This window comes from Acanthisitta chloris, unplaced genomic scaffold (assembly GCF_000695815.1).
Source record: "Acanthisitta chloris isolate BGI_N310 unplaced genomic scaffold, ASM69581v1 scaffold11034, whole genome shotgun sequence".
Lineage (NCBI taxonomy): Eukaryota > Metazoa > Chordata > Aves > Passeriformes > Acanthisittidae > Acanthisitta > Acanthisitta chloris.
In genome coordinates this window covers 16,448-30,441 of record NW_008668782.1, presented here as the reverse complement: position 1 = coordinate 30,441, position 13,994 = coordinate 16,448, and the positions used below count along the sequence as shown (strand labels likewise).

Below are 13,994 nucleotides of genomic sequence, written 5' to 3'. Positions count from 1 at the left end.
TAACTTTCTTCACATAATACAGTTGAAGCAGCATTAGAGCAGGAAGTGTTGAGTGAGTACTTTAAAAGGAGCAACTCACTGGAGCAACCAAATGTTCTGACGGAGCCAAAGAATAAGGTGGCAAAATTGTTAACAAAAACATTCAATTATTCTTTAAATTGATTAGCTGCTGCTACTCTATAACATTTTTTCCCCTGCATCTTTGATAGAGTGTGAAAATGTTCCTTAGGTTTGGGAGGTAGTGGGTCTTCAGTATGTGAAAAACAATGCAGCTTATAAAGCTGTAGGATACCCATGTGACTGTCACATTGCCTTCAATGTCCTTAGGGCTTGTTTTAAATGAAATCATAAATCTCAGACCTGTTAGATTTTCATCACTTAAATGGGTAACACTGAGTGAACATCTACATGTGGCACAATCAGACCTTCAGAAGGAGGTTAAACTTAGAAAGTGGAGCTCTCTGGACTACAGATTTGTCTGGGGATTGAATAGAAACCCGTGTAAGTGATGCAGGTGGGTGCATTGAAAGGATGAGACATCCCTGCTTCAGTGCTGAGAGTCCTTGTGGGCAGGGCTGCTGGCACACATTGACAGCAGCACATGCCCAGGAGCCTGGATCAGACCGGGTGCATCAGGCTTGCTGTGTATGTATTGTGAAGCCAGCCTGCAGTCACACAGCACATGCCCTTTGTTTTGTGCCCATATTTCTGCCTAGAATGTACAAAATGGATAGATAGCAACCAGGAGTACATCTCTGTGCACGTGCGCTGGATGACCCCCTCCAGTTAGTGTTTGGAGATACTTGGATCATGACTGCCCCTGTGCTTGGTCTTACCTATAGTGGTTTGGAGACAAGATCCAGAGTACAGTCCTGGAGATTAATAGAGGGAGATGCTGTCTCTTTCCAAGACTTGTCCTTAGAGCTTTGAAGAAATAAAATGGTCTGGAGCAGTGAAGAAGAAGCAGTGATAACATTCATACAAAGCTGTCCCAAGAGACTGTGTATACACATTCTCTGAGCTTCATAAACATTGCTATCTGAGTTGTCTTACCTCTAGGAGTGATTTACAGGCTGCATGGAGAATGCTGAATTTCAGATATATGTTATGAAGAAAGATTTTTTTTTTACAAACATCAATTTGTTTAGAAATGGTGTCTATAGCTATCATCTATTACAAAAGTGGGGAAATTGCTCTCATGAAAGCTTAATTACCCATGCAAATTATGACAGATAATTTAAAGGTCAGAACATGGTCACCCTTGCATTCATCCTGTTTTGTTTTTTTCCCCCTCTGTCACGCATACATGTCCATACCTACCTAAGCATGTCTCACTTTCCTTGAGTATATAAACTGGAAGTGCAGCTCACACGCACACAAATTTAGAAGAAAGAAGTGCAGCTCTTCTGAAGTGCCATTTAGGATTTCTGGGAAACAAATGGGGGAGAAGAAAGAGAAGCATGACTGTATTTTCATTTTCTCAGTGGAGAGGAAAGGCACAAAAAGTGAAGAAGGAGGGTGATGGCACATATGATATGGAGGCTTCTGTTTTCACGACACTTGTGCACAACTGGATTGTCCACATTTGAGATGTACAAATGCATTAGCCAGAATAAATGTGTGCCTTAGTAAAGCTATTTGCTGTTCTGACATCTCTCTTTTTCTGTTTTTAATAAATACACTATCCTGAAATTGAAAATGAAGCTGTTATATCAGAACAATTTTCCCCCAGTAGAGTAATATTTCACATTAAAAAAAAACTGATTAAAAATTTTACAACCCTCCGTTTTCCTATCTCCTGTATTTTTGTACTGCATATATTAAAATTTAAAGGATATTGAGAAAGACTAAGTAAGTAGCTTAAAGAAAGGATGTGAAAGAGAGTCCCAGGAAGAAAGGTGTTTCTTTTTCTGGACCTATGAACTTTTTTAAGTGTGGGTCCAACTCTTTTGGTCTATGATTTCGTTAACTGAGATTCCCTTTCGTGTCTAGAATACTTTCATTAGTAAACTAATTAACGTCAAAAAATGGTTTTCTTTTGTGTATGTAATTTTATTTTCCCTCATTTTTTGAAGACAGGATCAAGCTGAATAAAATGAATTGCTAGTCTGCAACTATTTAGAAAAATATCAATACTTTTAATTGTGATTGTTAAATAGTTATGAAAGAAGCTTTGTATCATTAGCAGACATTTGTATTCTTTGTGTCAGATACTGTAAATTTATCTGTTTGCTCTGTCTTGAGATAGGTACAAAAAGAGAATATTGTCTTTGAATACTCAGGCTGCAGCTTGGTAGTCATTCCAAACCATTGTTCTGGCAAAGGGAAGGTTGCTGTTACAATGATAGCTCTTTTCTGCTTTGTCCAGTCATGCTAATGCTTTCCTCCAAGAAGCTCTTAAGTGGAGCAAGAACTTATTTATCTTCAGAGTTTATAAAAAAATTACCTAGAAAACTAAAGGCTTCCTTGCTTCCAGGGGCTAAAAGCATTGACAGGAAGTACAATACAAAGCTGGAGTTCCAGAAAGAGCTGACAGAGAGCTCTTGAGCTAACAAATCCTTGACATTTTTGTTACACAAGAAGTGTTTACTTTGCATATACCAGGAAAGAAGTAGGCATGCATACCTGTCTATTATTCATATGCGACAGAACTGCTACTTGTATATACACACTTGTCTTTCAGTAAAAAGATTACAAAGAGAAAATGTTGCTCTTAAGCACATTTGTGTACAAGATGAGCATGTGTTGCAACAAGAATAAAAAGATTAACTGCATGTGTTGGTTATAAAATATTGTTAAGTTCCTCTGTCAGTTGGTTGATAACTGAGATTGTTGAAAACAGCTATGGAGCAGTGTCAATAGGAGAAACTGAGGATGAGAATAGGAGCATGATTGCTTTATAAATACAAAAAAAGTGCTATAATACTTTATTAGGGGAAATACATTGATGAGACATAGTTGTTTTGCTTTGCACTCATCCTTCTTTCATAATTATATTCAAGAATCTGTCTTTATTCCAACATTAACAAAAGGAAAGCCAGAGCTGACTGAGAAGTAGCCTAAGATAAAAGCAAGATTCAAGGTTATTCCCTTCGCAAATAATATTGCAGCTTAATTCAGCATCCATCACAGCTTGTTTAAAAGGTAGTAAAAAAAGGTGTGCATGCAGTCAGATCTGTGCCTACCTTTTTACTGCTGCTGTGTTTCAGATAATTGGAGAATACTGAGAGAAAGTGATTAAACATTGCACTTCATGCTAAATGGAATGCAAATAAGAACACAAGTTTTCTAGGTTGCAAAAAGAATGCCCATGAGTAGCAGGTAATAAAAGATGCACTAGTTAGTTGTTTAGATTGAAAAAAATGCCACCAAAAAAAGCCAGTGAATAAAGCTCAATTTTGAGTTGCTATTGTAGCACAGTGTATGTCCAGGCCTCATGACTATGGGTGTTGAAGACTGCAAGAATGCGACAAACAAACACCATGACCCACCAGATCTTTTTCATTAATTAACTATTAATGACATGCACATTTCTAAAGTACAGAGAGTCTGTGTCCAGTGTGTGATAAATTCTTCACCAGCTTGTCTTTCTCTAGGAAATTAGTAAATTATAAATTATAGAGAAGTTTTTGTATTAAAGTATCATTCATTCCATTTAGTAATTAAGCAGTGAAGCAGAAAGGGAATGCATGAGTGCCATACTTGTCCTTCACTGGATTTCCTATTTCTACCTGCTCAAAATCTCTTCTTTACTTGACTTCCCTGCAAAAACAGTTGGATGTCTTTTTTTTTAAAATGGAAAGTCAGATTCAGTTAAGAGAAGTTAGGGTCTTCAGCCTCTGGCTTGAAAAAGACCACCCCTGCCACTGGAATGGAGAAAAGAATTAGGGGGAAAAAAAAGGTAAAACCTGTGGGTTGAGATAAGAACAGTTTAATAATTTAAATAAAATATAATAATGATTGTAATGGAAAGGAAGATTAACAAGAGAGAAAGAAATAAAACCCAGTAAAGACATGTGATGCCCAATAAAACTGCTCATCACCTGCTGCCTGATGCCTAGCCCATCATCAAGCAGCTATCAGCCCCTCTTGGCCAACTGCCCCCGGGTATATACTGAGCATGACGTTCTATCGTATGGAATATCCCTTTGGCCAGGTCAGCTGTCCTGGCTGTGCTTGGTCCTGACTTCCTGTACACCTCTTCGCTGGCAGAGTATGGGGAACCAAAAAGTCCTTGACTTAGGGTAAGCACTACTTAGGAACAGCCAAACCATGACCGTGTGATCAATATATTCTCATACTAAATCCAAAATGCAGCACTGTACTAGCTACTAAGAAGAAAATGAACCTTATCCCAAACGAAACCAGGACAATGAGGTGAATGGGTCATTAAACTCTTAACTGAGAAAAGAAGTTGGCAAAATATATATGAAATTGGTTTTCTATTCCTGCCCCCCAAAGAAGATAAGAATATGATACAACATCATATTGTTATTCTCTCCATCAATTGACTTCTCGCTCACACGTCTTTGGGAAGCAACAGGAAAAATTCGCATGGCAGAATGAGCATTTGTGTTCCCCATATGTTGACTTGTTAGGGGCATTTAGGAGCAAATGTGTGCTCACATATATAATTTATGTCATGGATAATCGCAAGGAAAAAGAAAGGATTGTAGTTAGGACTAAGATTTCACAACAGAATTACGGAGTAATTTGAGTTAGAGTTATAATTCTGTTTAATTAATTTTCAAGAGTGCACAGAATTTGATGGTGCTGCTGCTCCAGGACAAACTAGCTATAGTGCTTAGGTAGTCCTGAAACATGAGGGAAACGTGGAATGCAGCAATGCAGAGGCTGATTTTGTCTGCCTGTATTTTCGGGATGAGAGGAATGGTAGTACCAGGTTGATTGGTATGCCTATTTCAGTGGATTATTCATTTTTCTGTTTGGTTATCAACAAACCCCAGAAGCTGTATTGATCTGTCTCTTCCTTCTCTTATCACCTTTTTTTGCTGCTTCCTTTACCAACTCTGCTTTTCATGTTAAAACACAAAAACCCCTTGATAGTAACTTCAGGATCTAAATAATTTCTTATTTCTGTGATGCTAAATAACTGAACTCTTGCACTATAAAATTGGCTGCCTTTCAAAATGTCAAGTAATTGTGTAATTTCTAGTTGTAATTTTTCAGAAAAATAGCATGCACTAATGGAAAATATTTTGCATCAAGTAATGTCTTTTAATATTATGGTAGAGACATGTCACAAATTTAAAGGAATGATTTTGTGTCAGTATAATGGTGGTCATAAGAGAAAAGAATTGAACAGCAAACATATACCAACAACAAGCCAACACTTGTGGAAGTAAGGAATGTAAAGAAGGCAATTTTATTTAAATAGTGTTAATTTTTAAATTTTCAAACAAATACTTGAATAAGTCAACACCATTGAAGTGCTGTTAGCTAATCACGTATTTCTCAACTGAAGTGGAACTGTAATGACTGAGGGCTAATTAAACAAAAAAAAAAAGGCACAAAACCTCCTTGCCTTAAAATCATGCAATTGGAAATGTCACTGGAAATCTGGCAAGCTAAGGGCTGTTGGGTTACTCCTCTCTAAATATTGTGCAAAATGAAATTGCAGTTATGTAACAACAAAGTGCACCGGCTGCTACATGTAAGACCTTCGGAACATCTGTGTTGGGCATTGCTCCATCTCAAGATGGATGGATTCCTGCTTGCCAAACAAAACTGGCAAGAAAGTTGGGAATCATCCTGATTATGTTAATCAAGAGACATTTTAATGTTCCTTGGAGGAACAGGTTTAGGTTTTCTGTTATGTTGTTAAAATGTGATAATGCGTACATAAATAGCATTTCCTCTATTCAGTGAGAAAGCTTATAATTGTTTATCATCAGTAACTTTGTGTGATTCTCAGCTCAAGTAAGTGCATTAAATTATCTGGCATGAAAGACAAGAATTTGTACTATATAAATACAAATGTTTGTCCTCATCTGACTAGTAATAGACTTTGGCCTTTCTTTGACAAAGCAGATGATTTCAAAGCATAAATGGCAATGCTTTTTGCTGGTTGGCCCCGGAGTAACATGATACTGCTGCTTTTCCACATTCTTCACTGTAAAATTTAATTAAAAATAACTGAAAATGAATGCCAATTATTGTTGCTTAGTGGCAGGGATGCTTATTAATTCCCACTGACAACAGAGATACTCCCCATATTTTCCTATTCTCATAGTTGCAACTTGAAAGAGAACAATGAAGGTCTGTGTGTTGCTCTGCAGCAATATGTGGTCTGTGTTGCATATGCATTTATATGAATAGCTGTGTATGTTTTCATTTAGTTTGTTATGGTCCTTATGTACTTAGTTATTTGTGTAAACAATAATATTTACACTGCTGTTTGGATATGTTTATATATTTCCTGATTGTTTCTGCTGTCTCTGGTAGCTGTGTAATCTCTTCTTCAATCAATGTAAAGAAGCTGAATTGTGAACAAAACTTAATTGTCATTTTCAACTGAGAAAAACTCGCTCTTCTCAGAGGGCAATTGCAAGTTTTTAATTGTACTACATCTCCTGGAAATGAAGTACTTTTATGTCAAAGAGACGCTATTGACATGTTGTGGTAGAATTCTTAACAAATAGTAGTATGAGATGTTGCAAAATTTCACCAGAGAATGAAATGCAAATCCAGGCATGAAGAATGTGGTTATTTTCTCCTGTATCATAAATGCTTTTTCTTTTATAAAATATGAGTGAAACATTTCTGGAAAAATGGGAAGACATTTTTAGATGTCTCTTAAGAACAGCAGTTTTTTAGGACTAGTTGTGACATTATGTTTAATTTTTATTACATGCTTTAAAGATATAAAATTTTATAGCACTGTCGTACATAAAAACAGTTACAATGGTTTAAGATCATTGTGTCCATAAATGTTCACCCGCATGCCCATCAGCTGAGACACTGTAACTGATCTTGTTAACACTCTGTAATTTATTAGAAGCATTTGTGTAATGAGTTACTTCACCCAGTTGAGAAGCCAGTAACAAAATGCTGCGGTGTGACAATGAATATGTTAGAGGCAGCAATATCTTGTGTGCAGTGGTTTGCTTCAGAAGTGAATGTAGGGCAGTGCTGACTGCATGATATGTACACTTGGTGTCTTGTATGTTAGCAGAAAACAAATAGGTCTGGCTAGGAGCATTTTGCCTCTATGTAGGTAACAACTGCATTACTTGTCTTTCCTGGCTTTTTTTTTAGCTCACTCTCATATCTAGGTTAAACAGAGTAATTAAATTAAAAACAAAAATGAAAATAGAAAGAAAAGTATATTGCCTCAGAAGACAAACTATTTTTGCATTTGAGTCAGGGATGTTATATGTTATATGATTTGTATGTTTTGAGCCATGATGTTATCTTTAATTATTGTTTTTTAGAGTGTTCATATTTTGGAGCGGAAAGCTTCTTCAGGAAGCACAGACCCTTCTTTAAGCAAGCAGTTCCTTGAAAGCGACCGTATCTCCCTATCCAAGGTAAGCAAAAGCAGGGGATGTAGTCTGGGTAATTACTTCCCCTGAAGAGTTACAAAGTAGCATGACTAACAGCTTTGGGATAGTGTTTTGTATGATTCTACCATTGAGTATATTGTGAGTCTGCCCTGGAGCTTATTGTTCCATAACTGAAGTGTCTGAGGAGCCAGTGATCTTTAGTAGATGTTACATTAACAAAATTAAGGGTTTGGATAGTAGTTGTGATCTAGGCTTGCTGGCATTTTTTGCCCATGGATGGCCCTCAGAAGCAAGTTTTACAGTCTCAGAGTATGGGGCTTGCAGGGACTTTCATGATCCTTGTGGGTTCCTTCCTGCTAAGGGTATTCTATGATTCTGTGACTTTGAGAAATGATCCAGTCCAATCTTCTTATTAAGATAGAGCAAATCATATCCAGCTCTCAAATTGCTGCTATTCAATAATTATATTGGTTCAAAAAATATGTCCTAATGACATTCCTTGTGGGTAGTTTGAAATTGAAAATCTCCTGAAAAGCTCCTGAAAGGTGGAGCCTTGTGTGTGGTGCTTGGAAGTCAACTTCTTCCTGGCTGAATTCCTTAGTTTTGGAATAAACAATTCTAAACAAGTCTAATTCCACATAAATGCAGCTTCATTTTAAGATACTTCATATGCAGAAGTAAGATTGTCACTGAAAAGGTGATGATGCTGTGATGGAATATTTGGTGGAAAAGAAAAATCTGAAATTAAATATCTATGAGTCCTGAAACAGGACTGGTAAAACAAGTTCAAAAGGAAATATTCTGTTTGTCCAAGGAAAATGAAATTGTTTGTTCTGTTTTATTTGGAAAACAAATACTTTGCAGTCAAAAAGACTAGGTTCATAAAGCTGTTAGTAGTGGCTCCCTTAATTCCCATACATGGGGCATACGCAGACCCAGAGACTGTTAAGTTGTGACTGTGTTCCCCCAGTCCTGCTGCTTTTACAGGGCTGTTTCTCACCTAATACGTATGGAATCACTGAAGTCCTAAAGTTCTGCTGTACTTGAGAATTGTTATTGGATGAGGACTCTTCAAACATATTGCTTTCTCTCTGCTTTTTCCCCATTTCTTGCTGCTCTTTCATAATGTCCCTTGTTCTGGGCAGAGCCCATCACACCAGACCTGTGGGATGAAGCACAGTTAGGGTTAGGATGGTTTTAAGAATGGCTTGTAGTACTGATGCAGCAGAATACAGCTATCCACTGTATTGAATAATTGCTTGTTTTATCCCTCTGTATCTGGCCTTTTGTTTAAATGAATAGCTATATGAGATTGTGTGGTTTCTAGTTGAGAAGTAATCAATACTGATGTTATCTAGTAGATAAAAACTTATGCCGGCAACTGATCATCTAAAGGAGAAATCAATATGGTGAAGAATCAGTTGGCAGAGTTGCAGAGAGAGACTCTGCTCACCCCAGGGGACTTTGAGTTCAATTTGTCCTCCTCAAGTGCCAAATGCTTCTTTGTAGGGGAAAAATAATGCGTATGTGCTTCCCTCTGTAGAGTGGAAATGGAATATCCAAACAAAACACAGGGAAGTAAAAAAGTTGGGTTTTGAGTGTGGTATTTACAGACAATGAGATAGCAACAGTTTATAGTTCATGCAGGAAAAACTAAACTGATTAAAGGTTTCTATTAAAATTCACTAGTATGCATCATTTGGTATAGATTTTTTCTCCTTCTTAAAATACCAAGATCTTATTAAAAATTGTACATTTGAAATTTGCTGATACCTTTGAAATTGCATTTCCATAATAGCAATGTTGATGTTATTGGGGCTGTGTTGAAGGTGTTATGAAAGACTGACAGCATTTTACTTAGAACTGCTTTGTGAGAAATGGGGAGACAATTTTTCTTTTCCCTTTAAATGTTTGATGCTCTATGACATCCTTCTCTTGATAGCTTTTCATAACATTGCTCAGAGTTGTGACACATCAGCTGAGAGAATGCAAGTTTACAGCTTTGTAAGGTACAATTAGTAAAATAGAGTCTGAATGAGCAATTAGAGATTCTTAAACTGATGCAGAATTCTGTTAATTACAGTAGTAGCAAGAGGATAGAAATAAACGTACGATTCAGGTTTTTCTCTTTAAAAATATAATCCTTTATCTGTTCACTATGGTATGTTACAAAGTTGGCTTGAGTTGCACCAGTCGTCATGATACTGTTCCTGTGCTTTTCTCTAGAGAGAAAATTAGTTAGCTTTCCTATAAATTTCTCTTAGTAGAATGAAAATGAATGCCGGAAAAGAAAAAAAAATAAATTTCCTTTTGCAGATTTCTAAGGGCACAATTAGCCTATGAAACTTTGTCATAAAATGCCTTTGAAGATGATCACTGGCTACATTCAAAATCAGCAATAAAGCAACATCTTCTGCTTGGTTTTCGTATTCAAAGGGAAAACTAGGGTATTCAGAACCAGTGTAGCTTGTACTTGAAAGATCAGAAAATCTAAAGTTTTTCACGATCAAGAAATACCACAAAGGGCACTGTTAATATATGCCTTACCTGGTAAGAGTTAGACTTCCAAAAATGTTCATATTTAGTAGTTTTGAATGAGATACAGCCAGACATAATATGGTGACCATGTAGTTTGGTACCTAAATAGGTTGATTTGAAAGCCTAGTCCTCCTCTCTTTGTCTTGCATTGGAGAATTTGTGCTACTTTTAAGTGCAATTCTTCACCATGTTTGTGCACAGTTAATTAATCAGTGTGTCTTCATACTTCTTCACCAGGAATCTGACAGCTGGGAAATCATAGAGGGTCTGAAAATAGGCCAGACCAATGTCCAGAAGCCAGACAAACATGAAGGTTTCATGCTGAAAAAGAGAAAATGGCCATTAAAAGGTTGGCACAAGGTAAATGTCTCATAAACCAGTGAGAAGGTTATTACCTTATCTTATGAGTTGGGATATTTTTGTCTAGAGGAAATTAGGATGTCAAATAAATATCCAGGATTTTGGTGTATGACTTCCACCTGTGTAAAGAGTTAGATTGCAGACACAGCTCATGGCTTTAAGTCACAGTTAATTGCACACTGCTTAATGTTGTATTCAAAATCCACATGGAACTTGTAAATAACACACTGGATGCTTTCTATTTTAAGAGGTTTAGTCAGTATCTCTTTTTGTTCTTTCAAATGTATTATAATAAAGTGTAGCCATGTACTCTAAGATTGTATTGAGTTTACATTACAGTACATAGGACTTCATGATAGCAAAGAGCTAAGGGGCTTTTCCCTGTACTCAAAGTGTTTGTACAGGAGAGCATTCCCCTTCAGGACTGCTGACTGAGAAGATTTGTTCAGCATTGTCCCCAAATTTTGTTTGTTGTCTTGATTGGAGTCATCTTTGTGGCTGTGCAGTGGGACTACACATTTTTGCCATTAGATGTCTCTATTTGTAAAAACAAAACACCCCAAAACTCAACCCCAAATCTCCTGATTCAGTTTAGCTAATTTGGATACATTCCTCCATGCATGACTCTACCTTTTATTAACGTTAAACCTGATGTTCATAAACTCCTTTGCCTGTATTTCATAATGATGGCATTTTTCCCTCTTTTTTAGCAACAAGATATGTGGTATTTATGCTCACCCATCTTTTTGTACCTGAGGGTACTTAAAGCAGGATAATTTTCAGGGACAGAATGCGTTCTACTGCAAAGGACAGTGAAATCATTTGCTATACAAGGTGTTTTTCCTTGGAAAGCATAAACTTTCTTCTTTTGCAACACACTGTGGGACTTACTTAGATCTGAGTCTAAATGTAGTCCTGACTAGTATAAATTGCAGTTGTTTTTCGAATTTCTCTGTTCTTTCTGGATGTTGTACTTAATTATACATATGCCTACCACCTTTTTTTGCCTATGTTAGATGTTTCAACTTTGTTTTACTTAACTAGTCTGTAGTTTCAGCAAGCAAGCACATGTGCACTACCTGAATTTAGTCTAGAGAGATTAAAGGTTTTCAAACTGACATACCTGAAACACTGAAAGAACAGAAAAATAGAGCTTATAAAATTACATTTTATCTTAGGATCTATACTGAACTTAGGTTTTGAAACTGTGGATTTGTTAATAAGTTTGTTTGGTTTGGGTTTTTTCGACTGCTGCCTGGTTATCCTGGAGTTTCTGTAACAATACTTTGTGCTGAGAACTCAGTGAGGAATTTGAGAGACAGTAATTGTAGCATGCACTGTGTTAGTGTTCTGCCCGCAAAGCCATAGATAGCATTCTATTGAATGTTGCATGTCATATTCTGACAGTTCTCAATGTGCTTTAGTAGCATACTGGGTACAATGTGTACAACATGGAGAACTTAACTGTATTTTGAAGTGCAGCATGCAGCATTCATGGAATGAATTGATGATGAAAGATCAGTTTCTTCTGTGTATGCAGCTTAGAGAGACAGACCAATATGAAATGAATGTCATGTTCTTCTGAAGTCCATTAATGATCATACCTAGGTAAAAGAAAACCAAAGCAAACCCCAAAAACATTCCTGTTGTTTTGACATCTTATTCAAAAAGTTGTGACTCCAGGAAAGCACTGTTTCCTTGCCCTGGATGAGGTACTGGTACCATCTGTTGTGCAACTGACGTAAGTTCTAGAAACATCTTCAGGGGAGATTTTCTACTATCTAACTATTGACTCTGCTTAGAGTGTTAATTAATTTAAGAGGTTTACATCATGGTACCATTGTCCTTCCCTTGCATGTCAGACAGCTTTGAGAATCAGGCATAATATTTTGCTGGGTTCTAGGTTTTTAACATAGATTAGTGCTTTAGGTTACATTGTAAAAATAGGAATTAGTTGCTATTAATTTGCATGTTTTGAAAGTTAGTGATGATAAACACAAGTGAGCTAATCTCATTTCAAGTCTAGGTTTCCTACTAGGCTGCATCTTTATGCTGTGTGCCAAAGTCTATGTTAACTCGAGTGGAATGCAGCCTGAGTGATCAGGTACAGACAAGCTAGGACAACTGAAATTGCAGGAGAAACACAGTGTGAATAGGAGATTTGCTCTTTGCTGTAAGAACTGCTCAGCAAAATAAAGCTGTAGCAATGACACAGATAGGCATTGCCAGGTTAGGTTAGTCCTGGTAATTTTGTCAAGGTAGATATAGTGGCTCACACGGTATCATTGACTAACACCCAAAACATAAGCCTTATCACAACCTGCATATGTTGCTGGGAATGCTGTAATATTTGCACTAGTACTAATACCTGTATTAGCTAGATTACCACTAGAAAATGTATCATCAGCATTAATTACAATCTCATCTTTACTTCACTGTGTAAGGCACAAAGTTTTGCCATAAGGCAAAGTTTTACCATAAGGCACAAAGTTTTAGGTGGTAGAACAGTGTCTCTCAGATAGTCTTCCTTTTGAGATGTAGATCATGCACTAAGAAAAACTTCAGGATAGGGAAGATAGGTTGTTAATTTGAAATGTGACCAGCTTCTGTGGGAATAAAAATGGAAGAAAATTAAGAAACAGACTTAATTCTCTTGTGCCACAGTGTCTTTCTTATAGAATTTATTAATTTGGCTGGAAACTGAAATAAAACTACCCTTGATTATTGAAGTTTGATAAGAACATAATGCTGAAAACAGAGAATCTAGTTTTTCTTGCTGAGAAGATAATTGTTGTCAAAACAAAAGCAAGAAAATTATTCAATCCTGTATTTATCCTCTCTTTCCAACTCCCCAAACATTCCTTAATTGCTACAGGGTAATCCTTTTCCAGATGAATTGTTGTACGTGGTTTAAATTGCATCTGCTCATTTAGAAAGAATGTGTGGGGTTTTTTCTATTTCTTTCAGAGGTTTTTTGTCCTGGATAATGGAATGCTGAAATATTCAAAGTCACCAATTGATGTAAGTAAAGTTGAAGACCACTTAAAAACTTTTATTGGAATTCAGCCTGCCAGAGTCTCATGCTCACTCTAGGCATATATAGGACAGTACACATATGAAAGTTTTTTATGGATTCAAATATACATATATGTATATGGAAAGCATGTAAGATTTTGGTTATGTTCTCAAAAATTTTACCTTTTTTTACTTTGATGGAAATAAAAGCTACATTACTTAAAGGAGTTTCGTAATGAAGGTGCTTGAGCGATTAACCTGACCATGTATTTTTCTTCTCCAATTTTTATGTCAGATCTGATGCCAATAACCATCAAGCAGTAGCAGCAGTGTGCCAAGTACTGCCTAATTTTCTCTGCTTTTCGCTTTCCTATGCCTGTGTGCTGGTGCGAACCAACACACTTTGGGATTGGCTTTGCACCGAGCACTTCTTGCGAGATACTTTTTTTTTACTATAAATATAGTAAGTGGTTAGTCTGAGTGCAGCTTATTTTTTATATGGCTTTATGTTACAACATTTATAAAATGGGAAACCATTTCATCACCAGCTATTTT

At 36.6% G+C, this 13,994-nt stretch overlaps 1 protein-coding gene across 1 annotated transcript in view; it reads left to right on the top strand.

The window, feature by feature from the left end:
• LOC103800689 (oxysterol-binding protein-related protein 6-like) overlaps positions 1-13,994 on the top strand; it is a gene marked incomplete at its 3' end in the record, with an annotated part of 34,707 nt that overhangs the window by 5,260 nt on the left and 15,453 nt on the right. Inside the window, exons 2-4 of the mRNA XM_009073074.1 lie at positions 7,455-7,550; positions 10,302-10,424; positions 13,392-13,445. Coding sequence (XP_009071322.1) covers positions 7,455-7,550; positions 10,302-10,424; positions 13,392-13,445 — 273 coding nt within the window. The remainder of the gene's footprint in view (positions 1-7,454; positions 7,551-10,301; positions 10,425-13,391; positions 13,446-13,994) is intronic.